The sequence below is a fragment of the Enoplosus armatus genome, chromosome 1 (assembly GCF_043641665.1).
Source record: "Enoplosus armatus isolate fEnoArm2 chromosome 1, fEnoArm2.hap1, whole genome shotgun sequence".
Taxonomy (NCBI): Eukaryota; Metazoa; Chordata; class Actinopteri; order Centrarchiformes; family Enoplosidae; genus Enoplosus; species Enoplosus armatus.
Genome location: NC_092180.1, coordinates 25,349,094 through 25,369,873, shown reverse-complemented (window position 1 = coordinate 25,369,873; position 20,780 = coordinate 25,349,094). Strand labels below are relative to the sequence as shown.

The following is a 20,780-nucleotide window of genomic DNA, read 5'->3' as shown; positions in this document are numbered from 1 at the left end:
AGATACTACAGATTAAAGTGTAAAGTGAATACATACATATACCACATGTGTATGTATGCATACACACACATACGTATATTATATAAACTGGGGGTATATACCCTGATCCATTTCTATTTACAGTATATAGACATATTAGCTTCAAATGAGAGAAACTGTCAGTATGACTCTTTCTTGTTGATGAAAGGTGAGTGAAGCATTAGCCAAAGTGTTAAGTTTTTGTGTATTTTCGGAGTGTATGATAGTCATGGATGGAACTATGTATTAGAGATATGCTATCAAAGATGCATCAGATGTGTCAAATTATTGCAAGCAAAATGCATTTCCTTTTTTTTTTTTTTTTTTTTTTAGGTATATCTGTGTTCGATATGCCATGTGTTCTAAACACATGCGGTCGTGTTTAAATGGTATTCTCATTTAAAATGACACTTTATTGGATCAATATCATGGTGCATGGTACAGACCAGAGAGGCAGTAGGAAGAGAGTAAACAGGTATTTGGGGAGCTGAGGTTTTCCTCAGAAAGCTAAGAGGTTAGCGTTTAGTGAGTGAGTTGGATTCTCTTGAAACAACCACAACAAGAAGTGTTCTTTAACGGAAAAATAAATGTTTGATCAGAGAAATATTTATCCCAGTACAGCCATTGTAGAAGTCTCCATCCCCACAAGGAATTATTCATTATTATTGACAGGCAGTACAGTAGATTTATTGGAGCTTTTTCGCTGGAAACAAGGCTGATGAGAGTGGAGTTTGTGAAAACCCAAACAATGAGCTAAAAATATGAGGGGAACTACAGAGTTGGGTGATAATTTGGGGTAATTTGGGTATAATTTCCCCTTGGGGATCAATAAAGTATTTCTGATTCTGATAATCGTCTGTGGGGTCGCCACTATGAGTGACCCCTTTCACATAGTCAGAATTGATTTGCGCAGTTTAAATTAAAACTCCATTTTAACAATGGAGAAGGTTAGCGTTCAAGTCCAGTAGCTGTGTGTTGCATCAGAAGACACTGAAAGTGGTATCCACCTCTTTAGTTTGCAGTTAGCTTATATTTGACCTTTTGTGACACATTAACATCTGACGCTAAACGCTTACTTTTAACACGAGTTGAAAAGTAATATCACTGGAGTTTGGTGTGTCAATTATTAAGGTGATGCAGCCATCCAGAATTATTACAGTAATGCTAAATGTTTTGTTGTTTTAAGTTGAAGTGCCTTATTTTTTTGCAGCGCACTGACACAGGATCAGTGCATGAAGGAGGACTTCTACAATGGCTGTACATACATCACTGTATCAGAACTAATGCAACAAAGCTAAAACATGATGTTCTGTAACGGCCGACACTACAGCGGCTTCATTCACTCCGGTTCATCATTGTTTATCACCAGGTGCTTTACAGGCTAAGCTACTAGTTCAGAGTTAAAAACTCGACACAAATACCTCACTTTTCCCCGCTCAGCTATAAGCTACCCCCGCAGGTTCCTCCGCAGCTGCTTCAATGTGAATCAAAGTTTAGACAGTCGAGAGTAAAAATAACTGTAGAGCTGATTTATTCAGAGGAGACTGTGATGAGGCCGCAGAGATTGTTCACTGGCCGATCTGGGACAGCAGAGTCCTTTTTATAAAAAGGGAAATTCCTTCTCAAACTCGAGCCAATAAATATTAAGTTTGAAAGTAAAGGGAAATTCCACTCCAAAAAAAGAATTTATTCATTCATAAGATCCATAAGATATAATGAAATATAATTTCCCCCCTCATCCTGGTGGATTACTAACAGAACTCGTCAGTGTTGGTTTCAGGCTGAACGTCTGACAGAATGTAAGTTTTGTGGTTGGATGTCTCTTAAATTGTACGGCAGCAGAGCTGTCCCGGGTGTCTTTGCTTTAAGCGTTTCTAAAACTCTGAGGCATCATTAGTCAATTAAGTAGCTTTCTGTCATTGTCATGTTTGAGTTATTTACACCAAAATATCAATATACTATCCCGCTAAGGGTTAGAAAATGTTTTATTTTCTTTGAAATCTGCTAAGCAGAAGCCTTCCTGAAGTGAATCTGTGGATTCATTTAAGACAACGTGCTGTTTTGAGATTATTTCAGGGGTTTTAAATGGTTTCAGTTGCTGCCTTCATGGTCTCCTCATGAAGTTGTACTTTGGAGATCTGAAGCAGCAAATTGATGTGAAGTGAACATGGTTTATTAGTGTCATTTTTTTGTTGTTGCCATTTTAGAGCCAAAATGTGTGAAAGTTGAAAAAGATGAAAACCAAAACCGTAAGAGAATTCGAATGAGAAACAAAACTCACATCCATGATGAGAAACCACATCTTGCATTGTGGCCCTGTTTAAACATGGGGCGGACTTACTTATATAAACATGAACTACAAAACACTCTGATTGGATGGCTCTTAATTCAGTAGAGAAAATACCCTGATGCAATCATCAATACGAGAAATAAGCCAAAAGAACTACTTCACAGAATTAAACCAGAAGTGATGTCATGTCAGCAATCTTTTATCTTGTTTCTCTACTTACTGATTTCATTCCAATTGATTGGTCTTGGTTTCTCGAATACATTTCATTTTTGCTTTCGGTATTTGACCCTAAATTGGCTCTGTTCGTTTTAGTTTCCAAAAAATCAGAGTGCCAGAAGGTGTGTATTCATATTATAATCAACTTGAAATGCATAAGTGGAATTTATCCTGAAATAGAAACCCAGTACTACCAGTTTTTCCATAAATGACATAGAAAGCCTTTGCTCCTCCAGTTTCTATTCATGTGCACTGTGTTTCTGACAGTACTGACGGCAGCATGTTGTGTCTTCTCGTTGGTTAAAACGCGGTTTTACCGTCTGCCTTCAGTCCTCTGTTGCCTTGCTGTACTGTTTGTAAAGGAGGATCTTCCTTCGCTGGTTCTTCACAGCAACAAAGCAGCTGGCATTTCAGATCAGATCTTGTTTCACACCTGGAACGCCCTCAGTATCAACTACATCTTGGTCACATGACCAACCGTCTCTCTTCCTCCTCTACTCCCGTCCCCTAACACAGACAGTACAGTAAATATCTGTCTCACAAATGCGGTTTGGATCAGGGTAGGACAAAAATAAGATGTGGGTTGATGAGGGTGTTAATGGGGTTGTAGAGGATCTTGATCTGATCTGAGGTCTGCTTGTGTGAACAAAGTGTAAGTTCAGTCAGTTCATGCCTCGGGACTGAATGCTCCTGATGTCTGTCCCTCACCTTCGTCGACATTGTGAAAACATGAGATGCAGTATGACGTTTGAAGAGTTGTATTCCAAAATGCAGTTTTCATTTGGGTGAAAAAAGTTGACATTCAACATGAAAAGTAGATGTTCCATTCTTAATGTTTAATCAGCCAATGACTGTAAATACTACTTAAAAAATGAACATCTGGTTCAAACATTATGTCAGTCATGTAAGAAACTTTTTACCTCTGAGTGGTTACCTTTTCATTTTGGCAATAAACTCTTCAATAATTCTCTCTAGAATGAAACATGTGGAACCTCAGCAGGACGTTTGTTGTGTCAGATTTTTATCCCCTCTTGTTCTTTTCTATTTCAAGATTTAGTGCCTTTTTTGGACAGTAGACTGTTCTGTAATCGCTATGTAGAGAATCTACATATGCCTTTTGTTACTTTTTCATCTGTTGGATAAACCTTATTTGTTATTTTTAAGGTGTGTTTTTATTGATATTCTATTTACAAGGGAATAAAAACTGATCAGAGTCCATGCAGTGTGCCTTGGTTTGTTATGTTTGTCCGTGTGTGCAGTTGGGCTCTTAACGGGAGGGGGAGGGGTTCTGTTCCAGCTGGGGCAATGTACAGGAAGTGTTATGAAGTCAAAGGACTGTCGGCTGTCCGTAGAAATGACATTTTCAGCTGATCTGCGTCATCAGGATCATATGGGTGTGGTTTGATTGAATCAGTGACCAAACAACGCACCACCTGGATGCAAAACACAACTCTCATGTGGGGATTGTTTTGTGTCCACGTAGGACCCTGTCACAAATAACAAGAAGCTGATTCAGAAAAGAAGTTTTCTGGGTCTTTAAAAAGAAAAAAAAAAATAGAATCCATATCAGTTGTTCAGCCTTAAGAGTGAGTAGTATCCACCTGTAGTCGTCCACTTACCAACCTTTTCCGGAGCTTTAAACAGTCTTTGGCGGATGGCGTTTGCCAAATGACGACGAGGTACTGAGCTTGTCAACAGATCCGTCTCCATGGCAACTCAGCAAACTGCATCCACCGATGAAGACCGAGTGGTGAGTTTGAAAGCTCTGGGAAGAGTCTGTTAAGTGGACCTTGAGTTAGGATAGTTTTGTTACAATAGTTCATTTTTAAGTCAATGCAGCAGGGTTTTTAAAATTAGATGTGGTTCCCTCTTGATATGTATATTTCACCAGCGTACAACAACAACAACAACAACAACGTACTCACCTTTAGAGCTGCTACAAGCTCTGTCTGTCAGTTCTTGGTGAAGTAAATCCGAACACTGCATGCTGCATCAGTCTACACATTTCTATAAACATGTAATCAGTTTGGTACAAATAAAGAACAAATACTCTGTTAATCTTCTTTTTTTATTTTTTCTAACCAGATTACTGTTCAGATGATAAAAAATGAAAATTATAAATGTATTATAATACATGTTTATTCTTTGGATTGCAGCATAGAATCACATAAAACAATTAAATTAATCAAAACCCAAACTTGTGCTCAGATTTGTCTTTTTATAAGTCTTAATATGCGCGTATATATATATACACACACACACACACACACACACACACGTAGAACAACCACTCCAATGGTGCACTCACACATACAAATCACATGTCAAGACAAATCCGCTCCACAGAATCAACGGCAGCAACAAACACAAGGGATGATGATGAGTTAGGACGATATAGTAATACTGTTGACCGGGCCGAGGCCACGTTAAGCTCATGATGGATTGTTACAAATGTTCTTCAGCTGAATGTGTGAAAGCTTGCAGGGACTGGAGGGGCTTTTTTTTTTTAATTAATTTTTTATTTTTTTTACTAAAACTCCCTGACTTAGCAAGCACCAAGCCCTCACCTTAAGCTGTTAGCCTTCCATCATTACACAGCTCAGTTAAATACGTATGGCTGCTGGTACCTAGGACATTTGAATGCAACACTGTATTGATACCATACCAACTGCTTTTAAAACCAAGAGGGGAAGCAGACCCAGCTGTAGAAATGATCGGTCACTGCCAAAAACAGCAAAATAAAAATAAAAGGCTGTGCACCTGCAACGAGGCTGCGTTGCATCGCCTGGCGGCCATGTATTGCTTGTTTGTGTGGTTTATTCTAATATTTGCAAACAGAAAGTGAAGCAGGAACAGCTCTTTGTCAGCTGAAAGGCCTCACAGGGAAGAAGTTGGCAGAAACACCCTGGATAGGCGAGAAAGAGGTAGTAAAAAAAGGTGACCACTCACTACCAAAAGGCAGGAAAATGTGTTTCAGTGCCTGGCAAATCCACAACAAAAATAAACAATCAACCCACTTTTCTGCAGGTAAACAGAACACAACCTCAGAACACTGGATGGTAGCGTCTTGATCCAGAAGCTGTCAGGCACGCCGCTGTAGGGGCAGTGGTGGGTTGTACATCCACTGATTTGGATGTTTTTCTGGTTGTATATAAAATTCCCTGTGTGGAAGTCTGACTGAGGTGTAACAGCAGCCACCAGGGGGCAGCACAATAACCGTCCCTCCGGTGAGGCAGTAATACAGGAGGTTCAATCAGTGAGAATCTTTAAAACCTGACAGCATCTGTGACCAAATGGCGTTGATGTTATCACAATATAAACTCACTCAGTTAGAAAAAGGGAACATCTTTGTGTCTTTTTTTTTTTAAATAGTAAACCAGAGTTGTTTCATGTAGTTTTGGAATGACACCGAGGGTTTGTCGTACAGCGCGTTTAGTTAAGAGAGCTGCGATTGTTCCTGCTGAAACCAGTCCGGCTCCAGGTTGAAGGCCACGTTAAGGCAGGGGACGATGTTGCTCCAGACCAGTGATCCCATAATTAGCAGGGGACTACAGGAAATGCAACAGGGAGGCGATTGCAACAAAGATATGGGACCAATTTCTGAGCAAAACAGAAGCACTTAAGACAAGAAACCAACAGAAAAAGAAAGGTTGATTCAGCCACATAAATAACACTCGGCTGTGCTCTAATCTCTACAGCGGCAGAGACAGAGACCACTGAAATAAAGGTACAACATGAAGTCCATTCTGAGCTAAACAGTTCTTACTAAATGCTAGTTGTCTATTTTACAGTTCCTTATTGAAAAGGGCTCTTGTTGCCCTGCGGATCATTCGCCCACGAGCTGCATGTCTTCTATCTAATGTCAGCGCCACACTTCATCTAGAAAAGTAATGGATTTATGTTGCTGCGCACTGCGTGGACAGTTATAGAGGAGAACGTGTGCAGGAAGAAAAGACAATTACCACCACGTCTGAGCTGTGCTCTGCTTGTCTTGTAAAATAATAGCTCATCTTTTTTTACTTTAGTTGAACAGCGAGTCAAGGAATATGGCTGAAGAATATTGCAGGACACTTAAATAATTTCAGTACAGTTTAAAAAGAACAACAGGTAACTTGATAACACTGAATCATTTAAATTAAATCAGGTTGTATCTTCTTCTTACATATACAAAGTGTTCCAGAGAAGAACTCTTTTGTGCAAATGAATTGAAGCGTTGATATGAAAACAGTGTGTGTGGAAGATTTATGGTCACATTATTTCTGAGGCACAATAACATAAAAAAGGGACATCCAGAAGCCTGAAGTGATCTCAAACCCCTATAAACAGCGCCCAGAGCAAAGACCAGGACGGGAAAGTACACCAGCCATGGAAACTGGGGTCTTAAAGACTGGAGAGAGCAGGGAGGGTCTGCTGTACTGTAATATAATAATAATAATAATAATAATAATAAGTATAAGTAAAGTGGCAGCTGGTGGTCATTTCCCATCTTGGCGAGAACTCATGGACACAACTGAATCAAAGCCAGGTCCGCCCAACATTCTCTCTCACACACACACGCACACACACACACACACACACACGAGAAACCTTTACTCCCTTCCTTCATTACCACATAACTGTTCTGAACCACAATATTATAACAAGAGTCCAACCTACAAACTACTTCACAACCTGCCAGCCAATAACATACCAGACAGCCACCTACAGTAACCAACCAACCAGAGGACTCCAGGGTCCTGGGCTTCAAGGCCAGATAATAAATACAGATAATAACTAGACTATGGTGATATATCATCTCCAACATTACAGTTTCCAATTGTACTGCTTTATATTAAAAATATATTGGCCACTGAACCAAAGCGCTGACTTTAGTTTCTCCGTCTGGGATAAAAAAAAAAAAAGAAGAAGAAACTATTGAATTCCAATCTAGTATACAGTAAGAGATAGAGAGTGTTAGAGAAATCAATTGATCCATTTACAGGTAAATTTACAATGCTAATAGCAGCAATTTTCATGGAATCATTTGTGCAATATTTATTAAAATAAAATTTAAAAAAGGCTTTATCAATTTTCATGCGATAAATGCATGTGTACAAGCATTTAAATATAAATAGTAGATTAGCGCCTCTCGAATGAAGACGACGTGCGATAAAAGGAATGGACATACATATTGTATCCATAAAGATGATAGTGTTTGGACATACCGAGTGCGTTTACATGCACGTAGTACTCCAGATAATGTATTCATATGTATGTATGTATCGTCAGATCATCTCGTCAGAAATCTGCACAGATTTCCTTAGTATACATGGATAAACTGAATGTCACCATAGAAACGGCTCACAAAACCGCAAAAACCGGCCTCAGTGGACATCCATAAACACGTCGACCAGTATAGTCAGGATATGAACTCAGCCTAGCTGTTGTAAATGAGACATGGCGCTGAAATATACCAAGTGATGATGAAACATGACTTTTCCATCATCACATGACTACTGCTCACTTGGTGAGACGGCATCGGTCACACTCAGGACAACTCGAACCAAAACACTTAACACTGACCTCAGTCTAGTCTGTTAAAGTGGCACTCCTGCGATCTAATGTGTTGATTATATAGTAAGTCAGTCTAAGTGAGACAGATTAAAACAAAAAAAAGAAAGAAAAAAGAATGATCTAAATCGTAGCAGAAGAATCCTGATCCTACATCTCCCATAATGCAACTTGATTTTGTTAGCTGGATAAATGCCCAGGTCTATCAAACTACACTGTTAGTCTCCATGTAGCTGATGACCGTCGGGTTATTTTCTCAGACTTTATTATTAGACAACCGTTTTCACAGGCAGAGCAGAACTCCTTGTGATGTGTGAAATCGGCTGAGTGCCCCTTTAACTTATGGGAAAGGATTGGGAGCACACGCGTGTTCTGTCTACATCCTTCATGAACTGATCGTGCACATAAAGTATGAAACAGTGCCGTGCTGTATCGCCAGTGGTTTCCCATAAATTCATACACAAAGAATAAGGTCACTGTACAATGTTAGAAGTCCCTCTGGAATGTGATGCTCAATAATAAAACTCTCTTGGATTTCCTTCAGCAGACATGCCAGGAACGTTCAATCCGCCACAACTGCTTTTGTGTCGAACGCTTTCCCCAAAAGGTACAGCTCGCTCTCCCCGGCTGCGTCAGTCTTTTAGAAATAAAAAGATAATAAAAACTAGATTCTTTTAAAACAGATCAAATGCATAGAAGCAAATCGGTTCTCTTGTCAAGCGTGAAACACCTGGTAGAACTTGTGCGTGTCCATCTCACTTTCTTTTCCTCAGCACATACACATGCCACATCTCCACCAACGTAAAGCCAAAACACTACTCTGAACAGGGCGTCCTGGTGTCCACATGTCAGTCGCCGAGGACAGCCAGCACATTTTTCACATAACTAGTTGCTTCGAGGAATCCGTTCACACTTGTCTACCTCTCCACCTCTCTGCACCGGGACCACAGACTGGTCCTGCTCACATACAGATGCTTCTTATCCAACGCCTCCAGTGCAAAATCGACTTTTAAAGCCTCCCAGTACAAACAACTTGCTCCCATAGTGGCTCTGTCCAACAAGGACACGACGCTTCCTGCTATACACGTATAATCTTCAACATCAACACGACTACAACAACATGAACGTATTTGTGCACACAAGGCAACACTGTACAACATTTACAAACACACACACACACACACACAAACACACCACGCCCGTCCTTGTCCTTTCCCCTCTGCAGTCCCTGAGATCACCTCACACTTAGCACAAGGCATTCTCTTAAACACAGACAGAAATTAAATACACAGAAAAACAAACCGAGCCATGGTGAAGGCACATTCTGGGAGGATCGATCTTTAAAAGAAAAAAGGAGTCGAGGAGGAGGAGACGAGTCTCCAACGATGAGTCAAATAGACCCAAATAGAGAATTCAAGGGAGTGGCAGCTGGAGCAGGGGATTCTGGGACATAAGAGTCTCAGGACTACCAGGTAGAGACGTCATATCCAGGGATGCAAACACATCAAAGGGGAAAATGCAGCAAAGGTCTGCTGTCACTGTATGAGCTTTTAGTCACTCTGACCCCAAATTAAAAAAAAAAAGTGTCTAAAAAAAATCAAATTTGATCTGTTTCCTCATTTACAAAGAACACAAATTATTGTGAGACATGGAGGGAGAAAAAAAAGACAATTCAATATTCTTTTAAGAACGTGGTTGTAAATCCGAATGGCCATACAGTATCCATGAATGGTTCATCATGTTGTCAGGTTCAAAATATACTGCAGATGTGAAGTGACTCCTGCATAAAATGTGACTAGTTTGCATCCCTGTATATCAGCTCAGAAAGCATCTCTGAGGCAAATCATCCAGTCTGCAGTGTCCAATCCACACCCCCCCCACAGCGCTCCGACCCTCCAAAGACACCAAAGTCTGCACTTCCATTCGCTCTCAGCGGTCTTCCCATTGACCACCATTCATTTAGCATCGTCTTCCCACATGATAAATAGTCCTTCCGTGGACTTCTATACGCTCTGCATAGTCTTTCATCAACTTCCTTGCATTCGTTGTGAATGGCCTTTATTCTATTTCCATCCATCACCTGTGGATGGATGTAGTGACTGTAGTTTCACTATAGGAGGGTAGGCAGTATGTCAGTTCTGATGTGTGAGCCTGTTGCATAGCTGGGAGGAGAAGAGAGGAGGAGGAAGAGGAGGAGGGCTGTGGGGAGTTCATCTCTCCCATCCAGCTCCTGGTTATCCTGTCTCAACTGCTCCAGGACTTGCGGTTCTCCCCCCGCCGGGCGACAATGGCTTCTCCTCGCAGAACGGGGACGTGGGCGGGAGCAGCGAACTCTCCCGTGCGCCGACTGGTCCGGTCGCGGCAGGACAGCCGGTCTGGGCGAACCAGCACCCCGTAACCAGGTTTACAGTGGAAATATCGGTGACCGCTGACTGAACCGTCATTTTTACCTGTAGGGAGAGAAGGACGAAGGTCACCACCACCGATCAGAAGCCATTCAGCACCGTACTATAGTCAGACGCACCAATCAAAGGCAGTATATTAACATGATTCAGCTGGCCTGATCATTCAGAAATGATTTGTGACTATTTCAAAAGTACTATACTATACTGGATAGTATAGTATAGTACTGTATTTATCATATATTAGTTTAGCAGGGTTATTTTTTTTTGACAAAACCTGAAGTGGTTTCTCATGTATTTGTGTAATTTGGGTGAAGTGACCTTTTTAATAGTGAACCTACCTACAGGGGTGTCTAGCTCCACCCCGACCCACACTCCCTCAGCAAACTGCGTCACTCCCACGTAGCGCACCGCCCCAGCCTTATTGCTTCCTACTGTAACATATGCCCCTTCTGTCAGCCAATCAGGCAGTACGTCGTCATGGCTACCCTCTTCATCGTCCACAAAAATCTCCAGCCTCTCCAAGCCTTCACCACCTCCTTCTCCTCCTCCTGAGTGGGCCAGCTTGTGTTCGGAGAAGGAGTTTTCTTCTATGACGTTGTTGTGATTGGCTGAGCTGTGGGAAGCAGGCGGGGCGACGGCGGCCATCTTGGCGCCACACTGAGAAGGAGAGGTCACAACATCGTTGCTGTCAGCACCCTGCTGCTGGGGGTTTGCAGGTAACGCAGTCTCAGCGGCCAGGAGGGAGGAAGACGAGGAGGAGGATCGGAGAACGTCAGACAAGGTAACTGTCGAAACGCTACTGGAGAAGTAGCCACTTGACGACTGGCTGAGGGGGCTGAGGGGGGTGATGTCATGCGGGTCATGCATAGGAAGAGGAGGGACTTCTGGGAACTCTGCCCGTCTGTCTTTGGTTGGGGGCCGTAGAATAGCAGTCTACAGGAAACCAACGGTTGCCACAGGAACAGAGGGACAGACGAGAGCATGCAGACAAGGCAAAACAACAAAACAATAATCAGCAATAATAATCAAAACTGTTACAATCACCCTTTGGACCAATCAGGTGCTGTAAGGTCGAGGGTCTGTTATGTGCGGCACAAATACATTTTGTAGGACCATTTGCATCATCTGCTAATGTTTTCTTTTGACATTTGCAGTCACATACTGGTTGACAGCACACATATCTGGGCTAATGAGTAAACACAGAACCAGATATAATACACATATACATCAATGTTGCTGCAAACTGCATCAACTGGGACCAGATCAAGAACCAATATGGAACCAGAAATGCAAATTAAGGGGCTACTCCACCAATTTCACACATAAAGATGTGTTCACTCGTCCTGTTGAGTGCTACTCGGAATGCAGAAGGCTTTAGGGGTGTTAAAAAAAAACATAACCCCAGTGGTGTCATAATGATGTCGTCAGGGTTACCTAGGCGTGCGGTACCAAATGGTGGTGTGGAGTTTAAAAGACGTGGGTACTAACCAGGCAGAAAGGGCCTTACAAAAGAGCTACATTATTGGAAGTGTAGGATCCAGTGTGTTCTCTGCCTCTGCTGCTTCGATTTTCACCATATTTTAAAGTCTGTCTCTGTCAGTCGCTCAACATTTATGGGGGAGCAGTACTAAATAGCTGGAGCGACCATTTAATGTGATAGCAGGAGACAGTTTTATGTGACTCCAGATTTCCTGTAAGATTGATTAAAAAACTGCAGTGGTTATCTATAGAAATTATTTGATCAAATTACAAATGTACAAAAAATTGAATTATTTAAGATTTTTGTCACAAAATTGGTCACATCCAATTGTTACATAAAACAGAATCTGAGCTAAATGTGACAAACAACAGAAAGAATGAAAATAAAAACAGGTCAACATCTTAAGGGGAGGTGGACAGGGACACAATCTCACCGTCTCAGCCTTGACTCGGACGTCGTCTCCTCCTGATGTCATGATGCGAGGAACATGCTGCTGAGCAACAACAAACAAGGTCATGACGTGGAAACGTTTGCACGTGCTTGCATGCTTTCCTGTACTCCTGTACTTGAATTTTGACCACTAATTACTACTATTACATCTTTTAATCTTTATTCCGCACTGCTCCACATTCACACAGTTACATAAAGACCTGAGTATTCAGGGCTGCACTGAGCTCTACTACACCGTCTCTGCTGACCTGCTGGCTGTGTGGCGAAGGCCTCAGCTCCTTCTTGTCGTCTCGCGCTGGAAACAGAGACTTGAGCAGTTTGGGCATCTGAGGAACCAGCGCCTTAACTGAAAGATAAGAGGCAGCAAGTCCTGAACGACCTGGGGGAGGGGTTGGAGAGGTGAGAGAGGAGGAGACAGAAGAGAGGAAGGAAGCAAGGAAAGAGGAGCAGGTGTGGGAGGTAGAGGAGGTGTGAAAGATTAAGACCAGAAGTTGAAAGCGAGTCCAGGAAATGGCAAAAAACCCAAACACAGTGATAGACTGACAGAAGAAGAGCCATAAGACACACTGACACACAGACGGGTGATTTGGCCATTACAATGTGATCGAAAAACATTCAAAACACATCAAAATCACTGGGCTGTGAAACAGAAATTAATTAAAAAATATACTAATTCTGTTCATTTTGTGAACAGACTTGATCTAAAGTCACAGAAACATTCATTCTGACATGGGCAAGAAATCACTATGAGACAGAGACATATTCAGACTGATCAGACCAGACCGACTGACTAGACACTGAAAAGCTTTGCTAATGAATATGAGGGAGGAGAAAGAAGTTCACACACTGTGCGTTAGACAAAGCAGGTTACAGAAATGGATGCAAGCAACACCAAAAGGAGCAGGTAGGAACAGAGCTATCACTGGGAAGGAGGGGAACAGAGTGGAGACCCAGCGTTGGATAATGTAAACAATGACACGTGGGATTGCAACATCAAGCAGAAGGAGAAGTATTATTGACACTGGCATACAGTAAAAATGGACAAACCCGAAGAGAGGAGGATGAAAGAACTGGTGGGAGATTAAGAGTTGGGAATGTGGAGGAAAAGTGACAAGGAATGTAAGGCAGAGAAGAAAAGAGAGGAGAGGTTGAGGGGGTAAAGGGACGGAGGTTTACCTTGCTCTGGTTCCTGGTTCTGTGGGGGCGTCATGCCAAAAGGAGTTGGGGACGAAGAAGGGGAGGTGGAGTAGGTGGATGGGGAAGAGGCGGGCCGTGGGAGGGTGCGGTGAAACTGAGAAGGCATGAAGATGTCCTGCTGACTCTCCCAGCGACCCTGAGAAACAGACAGGCAGAGATGACAGGACGCTGGTTTGAAAACAACGAATGACGGCATCAGAGCTGACACACCTGGTATCACATGTTGATGTACTTAGATACAAACGTCACTGCGGCATATAAACAGATCGATACATGACATTTGCTACTTTAAACTCTGAGTGGTAGGTAGGTAGGCAGGTAATTGCCACTGGATCCATAATTAATCACAAAATACTTGAACTCAAAAAGAGACAAAAAGCAAAAAGTTTGTTACCTTATCGTCCAGCAGGCAGGTTGTGGACAGGTCTTGTCTACTTCCAGACAGCTGAGGACCAATGGACAGAAATCTTATTACATTGTAATACATTGCACATGTCTTGCAGTACAGTGTAATGCCGTTGTATTTGTGTTTTACCCTGTTGACAGAAGGAGAACTTAGGCTCCGTCTGTTGCTCCTCCCTCTGCTAGTCAGTTGCTCCTTCACTGCCACCTCCTAAAAAACACACACAGGACCATTTTCAACATATTAGAAAGTACAAAATAAAACAAATCACAACTTTGATACATTTAATATTTTCATAAGCCATGAGTCTTCTCGGCCGCTGTGTGTGTTAAACCTCCACATATTCTGTCACTGCATGCCTATCGATCAATAGATATAATATCTATCTACCTGAGGCTGTCTATATCTCTACCAGTTTCTCCATCTACCTGTCTGAGTCTATCCAGAGTCAGGATGTTCTCCAGACTGAGGACACTGCGGAGGTATTTCTCAATTGCAGCCTCCTCATCTGCTGACTGGCTGTTGTGTGCGCTGGTGGCGAGCCGGGCCAGCATCTCCCTGTCCTCTGAGCCAGGGGCGTCCTGATGGGACGAAACATCATAAAAAGATACGCGTTTAATAATCCACCCTGCAGAGGTGTTCTTTAGCAAAACAAACAAAAAAAAAAAAGTGCCTGATATTTTTCCCCTGGCCTTACCCCGGGGATGTTGGAGACCACCTCGAAGGTGACCCCACAGCCAGGTATGGTACTGCGGGTGGACATCCGTCTGAGAAAATTGTGGGCGAAACCCTGGCGGCCCGGGTTAACATTGACGCAGATCCTCTTTCTCAGGACCAGCTGCATGTCGGCAGGGTGGCTGAGCTGAACCACCACTCGAACTGTCAGATAGACCCGCTGCTCCAGCCACGCTCCCCCGCGGCTGAGCTGGGGACACTCGTGCACGGTAGAGTCCCATGATGCCTCTGCTCTCACCTGCAGAGTCGACAAACACAATTGGTTGGTGGAACGGTCCCCCCATATGGACTCCTTGGAAAAACACCTCACGCAGGTCCATCCTCACCTCTCCATCGTAGTGTTTGACGATCTGTAGGTCAAAGAAGTCGTCCTCATCCTCTCCACTCAGGGTGGCGTCCCAACCTCCAGCCTCAGGAACCTCAAACTGGTCTTGAGAGCTGAGGTCATCAGCTGGTGAAAACCAATAGAAAACATTATTAGCCTGCGAGCAGAAAGACGTGAGCAAACAAATGTTATCTAGCACAGAATGGACGTACGTTTGAGGTTCAGGAAGACGACAGGAATGTGAGTCTCCATGCCTGGCAGAGGGACCCTGTGAACAAACGTGCAATACACACTGTGATCAACATACATAATACATAAGTTGAGGCACTCGCAAGGAAATATTAAATGAATCAAATCACACACACACGTCCTGCCATGTGTCGTACCATTCAGCAGGCGCTCCGGGAATGCCGCTGCCAGCAGAGGGCACCATGACAGCGTTCCTCTCCTCGGTCAGAGTCAAGCGCCACTCCAGCAGCTGGGCCTCCCTCTCCATGTCATCCTCTGTCTTTTCTGTGCACACAGCACTCAAACATTAAAACACTTCCTACGCTAAAAACCACATAAATTTAACTAGCCTACAACATGTGTATGCTGATGTGTGTGTGTGTTTTTGCATTACCTGCTTTGCTGACCAGGCTCTGCAGGTGCTGGTCCAGGTATTCCTGTCTCTTGGTGAGAGCAGCTAACCACTGTCCCCGCAAGCGTTCCAGGTCTCTTTCCTTTACAACAAACCAGTCAGTTAATCTTCCGCTTCAGTTCAATGAAAGACTTATTGCAACGGGTATCAAACTACCTGATAACTGTCCATCTCATCTCCCTCCTGGTTTGCTGTGGTGTTTCTGATCTCCACACAACCCACTGACACTGCAAGCAGTATTTCTGATATCAGAGGCATGGTGCCCGAGTCCTGAACTGAACGCACGTCCACCTGGATTCGCCTAGATTGACCCTGGAGATGAGGAGGGGGGAGGAGGTTGGGCAAGACACAGACGTTTAGAAAACAGGACACTAGTTTGAAAATATCTAGAATATTTAGAAGTTGGCTTTTATTTTATTTTATTATAAAATGTATTTATTGACGCTTGCTAGTTCCACCTGCTGTTACCAGGTTGACCGTGGTTATTATGTGTGCTTATCCCTACCTGCCGAAGCTGGAATATTCCCCCGGTCCGTACATCTCTAGCAGGAACCACTTCCACGGGGACAAATTCTCCGTTCTCGTTTATCTCCAGGATTTGAATCCACAGCTCCAGGCGACGTGTTACCTCACTCCACCTACAACAAAACAACATTCTTAGAGCGCTGGTTTTTCTTAAGTTACTGGAAAGCAAGTCTCGCAAGTGTTGACTGTGTGTACCTACCTGTCTCGTAGTGTGCGTGTCTTGGCCTGGATGATGCTGAGGTCCCACAGGGCGGGATTTCTCCCTGCATCAGCCTGTCTGTGTCCATATACCTCGATGGCAACTGCCCCTTCCGTCAGGTATTCGATGAAATCCTCTGTCACTGACACTGCCAGCTCCTACAGGACCAAAGAAAGATCAGTCTTATACTTGTAACTCACAACTCCCCCGCCACCTTTTACATAAATATTTAAACAGAGTTCATTAACACATTAAATCCACCCTCCCGGGCTTCACCTTGCAGCTGTCAAACACCACCATGCAGTGTGGGTCCTTGGTACTGGGCGACGAGGACGATGGGTCAACTTCAGGAGCCACGATGATGGGCTCAGGCTGGTCCCAGAATGCATACTGACAAAAAACGAAGTTGGACAGGTACTGAGGAAGACCTGTGGCCTGCAGGATCTTAATCTGTAGAGGAGACGCAGGTCAAAAGTCATTTAAACACATCGTCTCTTCAATTTACACTCCAAATGACCACACAGTTGAATCAACACCTCTCTAAAACAGTTTCAAGAACTGAACTGAACATTATAACCTTCATGAAGAGAGGATTTACTGCAAGACTATTGCTCCTTGAACTATAAAACAAAGCTCCTGGAATGATTTTAAACAACTGAGTCTGAATAACGGATATAATGTACTTCTCTCTGACGATTTGTTGGTCTTACCATGCAGACCAATTTACGATCCTGGACTTCAGGGTCCTGGTTGTTGTCGGGATCATCTCCTCCAGCCATGTTGTCCTCTAATCCCCCTCCAACCCTCACCACCTCCACATGAAGACGCCCTGCCACCTGACCACAGCGAGGAGAGGGAAAACATAAAAACATTTATGACAGAGACGGCGATTAAGGAAACAAATTGGAGGAATTAGGAATTGTCTGTGACTACCTACCTCCCCCTTCTGGTTGATGATGGGAACAGCATACTGCAGCTTTACATCGTAGAAGAGACAGGAAAGGAAAACATTGGCAACGCCGATCAGACTGTGGTTTTCCTGTTCGTCAAAGAACGGGTCTGCTCGGCGGAAATATGAGCGCATCACCTGAACAAGGAACAAGCAACAACATGGATTAGAACTTTATCTTACTGAAATGCTGACGTTTTATCTGTCCTAGTGACCGGGCAGGGTTACTGTAAGGCTTCACATGGAGAAATTCACTCACAAAAACACAAAAAAACTCACAGGGTTGTCATGGTGATGGGTGTGGTAGTCCTGCCACTCCTGGTACAGCTCTCTCATGTCGACCAGGCGGTTCTCCATCTTCTCCAAACTCCAGATCTGCTTCCCTCGACACCGACGTCGAACCTGAATTGCTGGTTCACTGAGCACTGCATCCCTCTATACATAAACACACACACACACACGGATGTATTTAGAGAACTGGCTGTGCTAAAAACAGAAGTCTGGGCACATCTGTGTCTACATGTTTGTGTGTGTGAGACCTTGCGGTTTGCGTTGAGGTTGTCCGACGGGATCTGCAGCGTGACTCTGTACTCGGTGTGTCGCTCCAGCTCCTCTGCGATGAAACAGGCTTCTTGGACCAGGAGGTTTGCCCTCACTATCTGCTCCCTCAGCCGCCGCAGACTCCTCACCAACACCACCTCCCTGAAGGAGGAGAGCATGTGGCAGAGAAGAAGGTGTTTAGTTTGCATTCATGTCAAAAATGGACGACGTACAATAGATGGAAGCAAAAAGTCTCTAATTCAGCATGTATTTATATTCTTGGCACACACACACTCTCACCTGTCCTCACTCCACTGCCTCAGCCTGCTCTGAGCGCTGGTTGAATGACTCATCCCTCCCATACTGAGTCTCTCCAGGCTGCGGTAGTGAGACTGCTGTCCCGGACCTTGCTGGACCGACGCCGGCGCTCCAGATGGGCCCGTGGACAGACGGTCTGGGTTCAGCTTCTTGCGCAGCTGCTGGAGCTCCTGCTCGTACATTTGTCTCTGCCGCTCCAGAGCAGAGCGCTTCTCCTCTTCGTGCTGCCTCTCCAGAGACTGGAGGACTGCTTGCATGGGGTCTGACAGGACAAAACACAGAGGAGTCAGAAGACAGACGGGAGACTGAACTAGCTGATGATGTTAATAAACGTCTCCTTACCATTATTGCCCAGGGCCTTCATCATGACCTCCGTCTGGGCGAACTCATAGGAAAAGCTGACTTCACTGGACACTTCGCTGGCTGTGTCACCATCTGCATCCAGCTGCTCACTGCTGCCGCTGTTCTTCATCACGCCGCCCTCCCCCTCCTCATCTTCAGCTCCCCGAGAGCGCCGTTTAGGCAGGTTGATCCTGCAGGTAGGAAGTCCAGTTAATAGACTGTAATCTCTGGTATCACTTGGTTAATTTGCTGTAACCCAACTGTCAGCGATTAGGTACTATGTGCTATATCTTTAATAATTCCTGCGGGGAGCTAGTACAGAACACACTGATAGGATGTAATAAAAATGTGAGGTATATAAGAAGAAGTGGGTGTGTTTAAATAAAACAAATATGAAGTAAAAATCAAAAGAGTCATATTTTATCATATGAAAACGTATGAAAAACACTGCATCTACCTAAAGAAGTGGTTGTTTCCCCAGAAGATTCGGTCGCCATGGTGAAGCTGCAGAGCACTGGTTACAGGAGAACCATTAACACATGTCCTATAACACAATGAAGACATCAGTGACGTTAGGATTCACTGCTCAAAGATGACAATGTCTCTAGTGGTAAAGTAACCCCCTCCACACACACACACACACACACACACACACACACACACACACACACACACACACACACACACACACACACACACACACACACACACACACACACACACACACACACACACACACACACACACACACACAGCTGTGCTCATGTTTTCACCACTCAGCTTGGACTTGGTGTTCCTTACCGAGCATTGCGGTAGGGGGAGAGGATGACGGCAGCATCTGCTGTAATGTCGATGACACAGTGCTCTGCCTGGATGCCCATCCCACACAGCTGGATGTCCTGAGAGTCCGCTGAGCCCACCTTTGTGTGATCCTGAGATGCGACATTCCAAATATTACTAGACGTTATCAGCAGAGAGTGGAACAAATAAATGTTTAGTGGAGTAAAGCCTTCACACAAGTTTGTTAAGTGTATCCATTTGTGTTATAATCCAATCACAATTGATATGAACTGTATTTGACCCTGCCATGACATCATCTGTTCTGATCAAACACCAACTTGATTATGTTTTCTTGAAAGCCGTTTTGCGCTTTCAAATTTGGTATAATTGATTTAATACATTTCTTGTTACACAAAACACTGTTTTCCACAAGCACCCATTGTCAGTCAGATGACAACTGACTCCTCCTCAGCCAGTTAGTTATGACAGCTCAGCTGAGATGTGATGTTTGAAGGGCAGATGGATTGGAAACTATGTCACACACATGGTAAACTCAATTATAGTGATAATATTGTTTGGTATTCAGTGTAAATACTGAGAATAAATAGTATGATGAAGAAAGTGTGTGTGTGTGTGTGTGTGTGTGTGTGTGTGTGTGTGTGTGTGTGTGTGTGTGTGTACCTTCAGGTAGTACACCAGCAGTTCATTGAGGGCAGGATCAGCGTTGAGGTTGACAAGAAAACTCTTATCATCTCCAACTTTAATCCCTGAAGACTGGAGAGAAATCCCCAGACTCTCCAGCTGCTTCTGACGCTCCTACAAACACACAGAGACACAGATCAGATTTACACTGAGATATATACATATATGATTCTGTGCAGTAGCTCACTATGTTTGGTTTAATAACTGTATGCCTTACCTGTGCAATCTCCTCAGTTTTGCGAAGCTTCTCTTCCCAGGTGATGGTCATCTCTTGAATCAACTTTTCGGATTCTTCCAGACGGTCTTTCAGCTCTGGAGCCTTCAAAGACTGCAGAAAAAAAACAAAACAGCAGATGAGCGTATGGGAAATCAGAGATTTCAAAATGCTGATTTTGAAGATTTAGAAGCAATCTTACCTCTGCCTGAGTCAGTTGTACTCGTAGTTTCTCTACTTCCTCTCTGAGCTCCCTGATGATGCGAGCATTGGGGTCTTCGTTAACAACAGCATGGTTAACAATGCTCTTTGCTCGGTCTGCGTAGCGCAGCGTCGATAGTGTCTCCTCGTAGTTGTCTGCTGCTGGACTCACAGTTGCAACCATCGCTGTGCGACTGTTGCCACCCAGACAGTCCTGGAGAAAATCAAACATGCGAAAAACACATGGAGAAGGAGAGAGGAAAGAAGGAGAGAGAGACAGAGAGAGAAATGGGGAGAAATG

At 43.7% G+C, this 20,780-nt stretch overlaps 1 protein-coding gene across 1 annotated transcript in view; it reads right to left on the bottom strand.

Annotated features, from left to right (window-relative positions):
* Positions 1–10,318: 10,318 nt before the first annotated feature.
* Positions 10,319–20,780, bottom strand: part of kif13ba (kinesin family member 13Ba) — a 34,444-nt gene continuing 23,982 nt past the window's right edge. The window contains exons 11-38 of the mRNA XM_070911957.1: positions 20,481–20,693; positions 20,282–20,392; positions 20,044–20,178; positions 19,384–19,514; positions 19,040–19,126; positions 18,583–18,773; positions 18,223–18,502; positions 17,922–18,084; positions 17,662–17,817; positions 17,371–17,520; positions 17,144–17,269; positions 16,710–16,883; positions 16,434–16,591; positions 16,215–16,347; positions 15,866–16,021; positions 15,692–15,791; positions 15,456–15,582; positions 15,282–15,337; positions 15,071–15,195; positions 14,707–14,982; positions 14,438–14,590; positions 14,142–14,219; positions 14,001–14,051; positions 13,586–13,742; positions 12,658–12,788; positions 12,393–12,452; positions 10,818–11,412; positions 10,319–10,524 (exon numbers count right to left, since the gene is read on the bottom strand). Coding sequence (XP_070768058.1) covers positions 10,319–10,524; positions 10,818–11,412; positions 12,393–12,452; positions 12,658–12,788; positions 13,586–13,742; positions 14,001–14,051; positions 14,142–14,219; positions 14,438–14,590; positions 14,707–14,982; positions 15,071–15,195; positions 15,282–15,337; positions 15,456–15,582; positions 15,692–15,791; positions 15,866–16,021; positions 16,215–16,347; positions 16,434–16,591; positions 16,710–16,883; positions 17,144–17,269; positions 17,371–17,520; positions 17,662–17,817; positions 17,922–18,084; positions 18,223–18,502; positions 18,583–18,773; positions 19,040–19,126; positions 19,384–19,514; positions 20,044–20,178; positions 20,282–20,392; positions 20,481–20,693 — 4,479 coding nt within the window. The remainder of the gene's footprint in view (positions 10,525–10,817; positions 11,413–12,392; positions 12,453–12,657; positions 12,789–13,585; positions 13,743–14,000; positions 14,052–14,141; positions 14,220–14,437; positions 14,591–14,706; positions 14,983–15,070; positions 15,196–15,281; positions 15,338–15,455; positions 15,583–15,691; positions 15,792–15,865; positions 16,022–16,214; positions 16,348–16,433; positions 16,592–16,709; positions 16,884–17,143; positions 17,270–17,370; positions 17,521–17,661; positions 17,818–17,921; positions 18,085–18,222; positions 18,503–18,582; positions 18,774–19,039; positions 19,127–19,383; positions 19,515–20,043; positions 20,179–20,281; positions 20,393–20,480; positions 20,694–20,780) is intronic.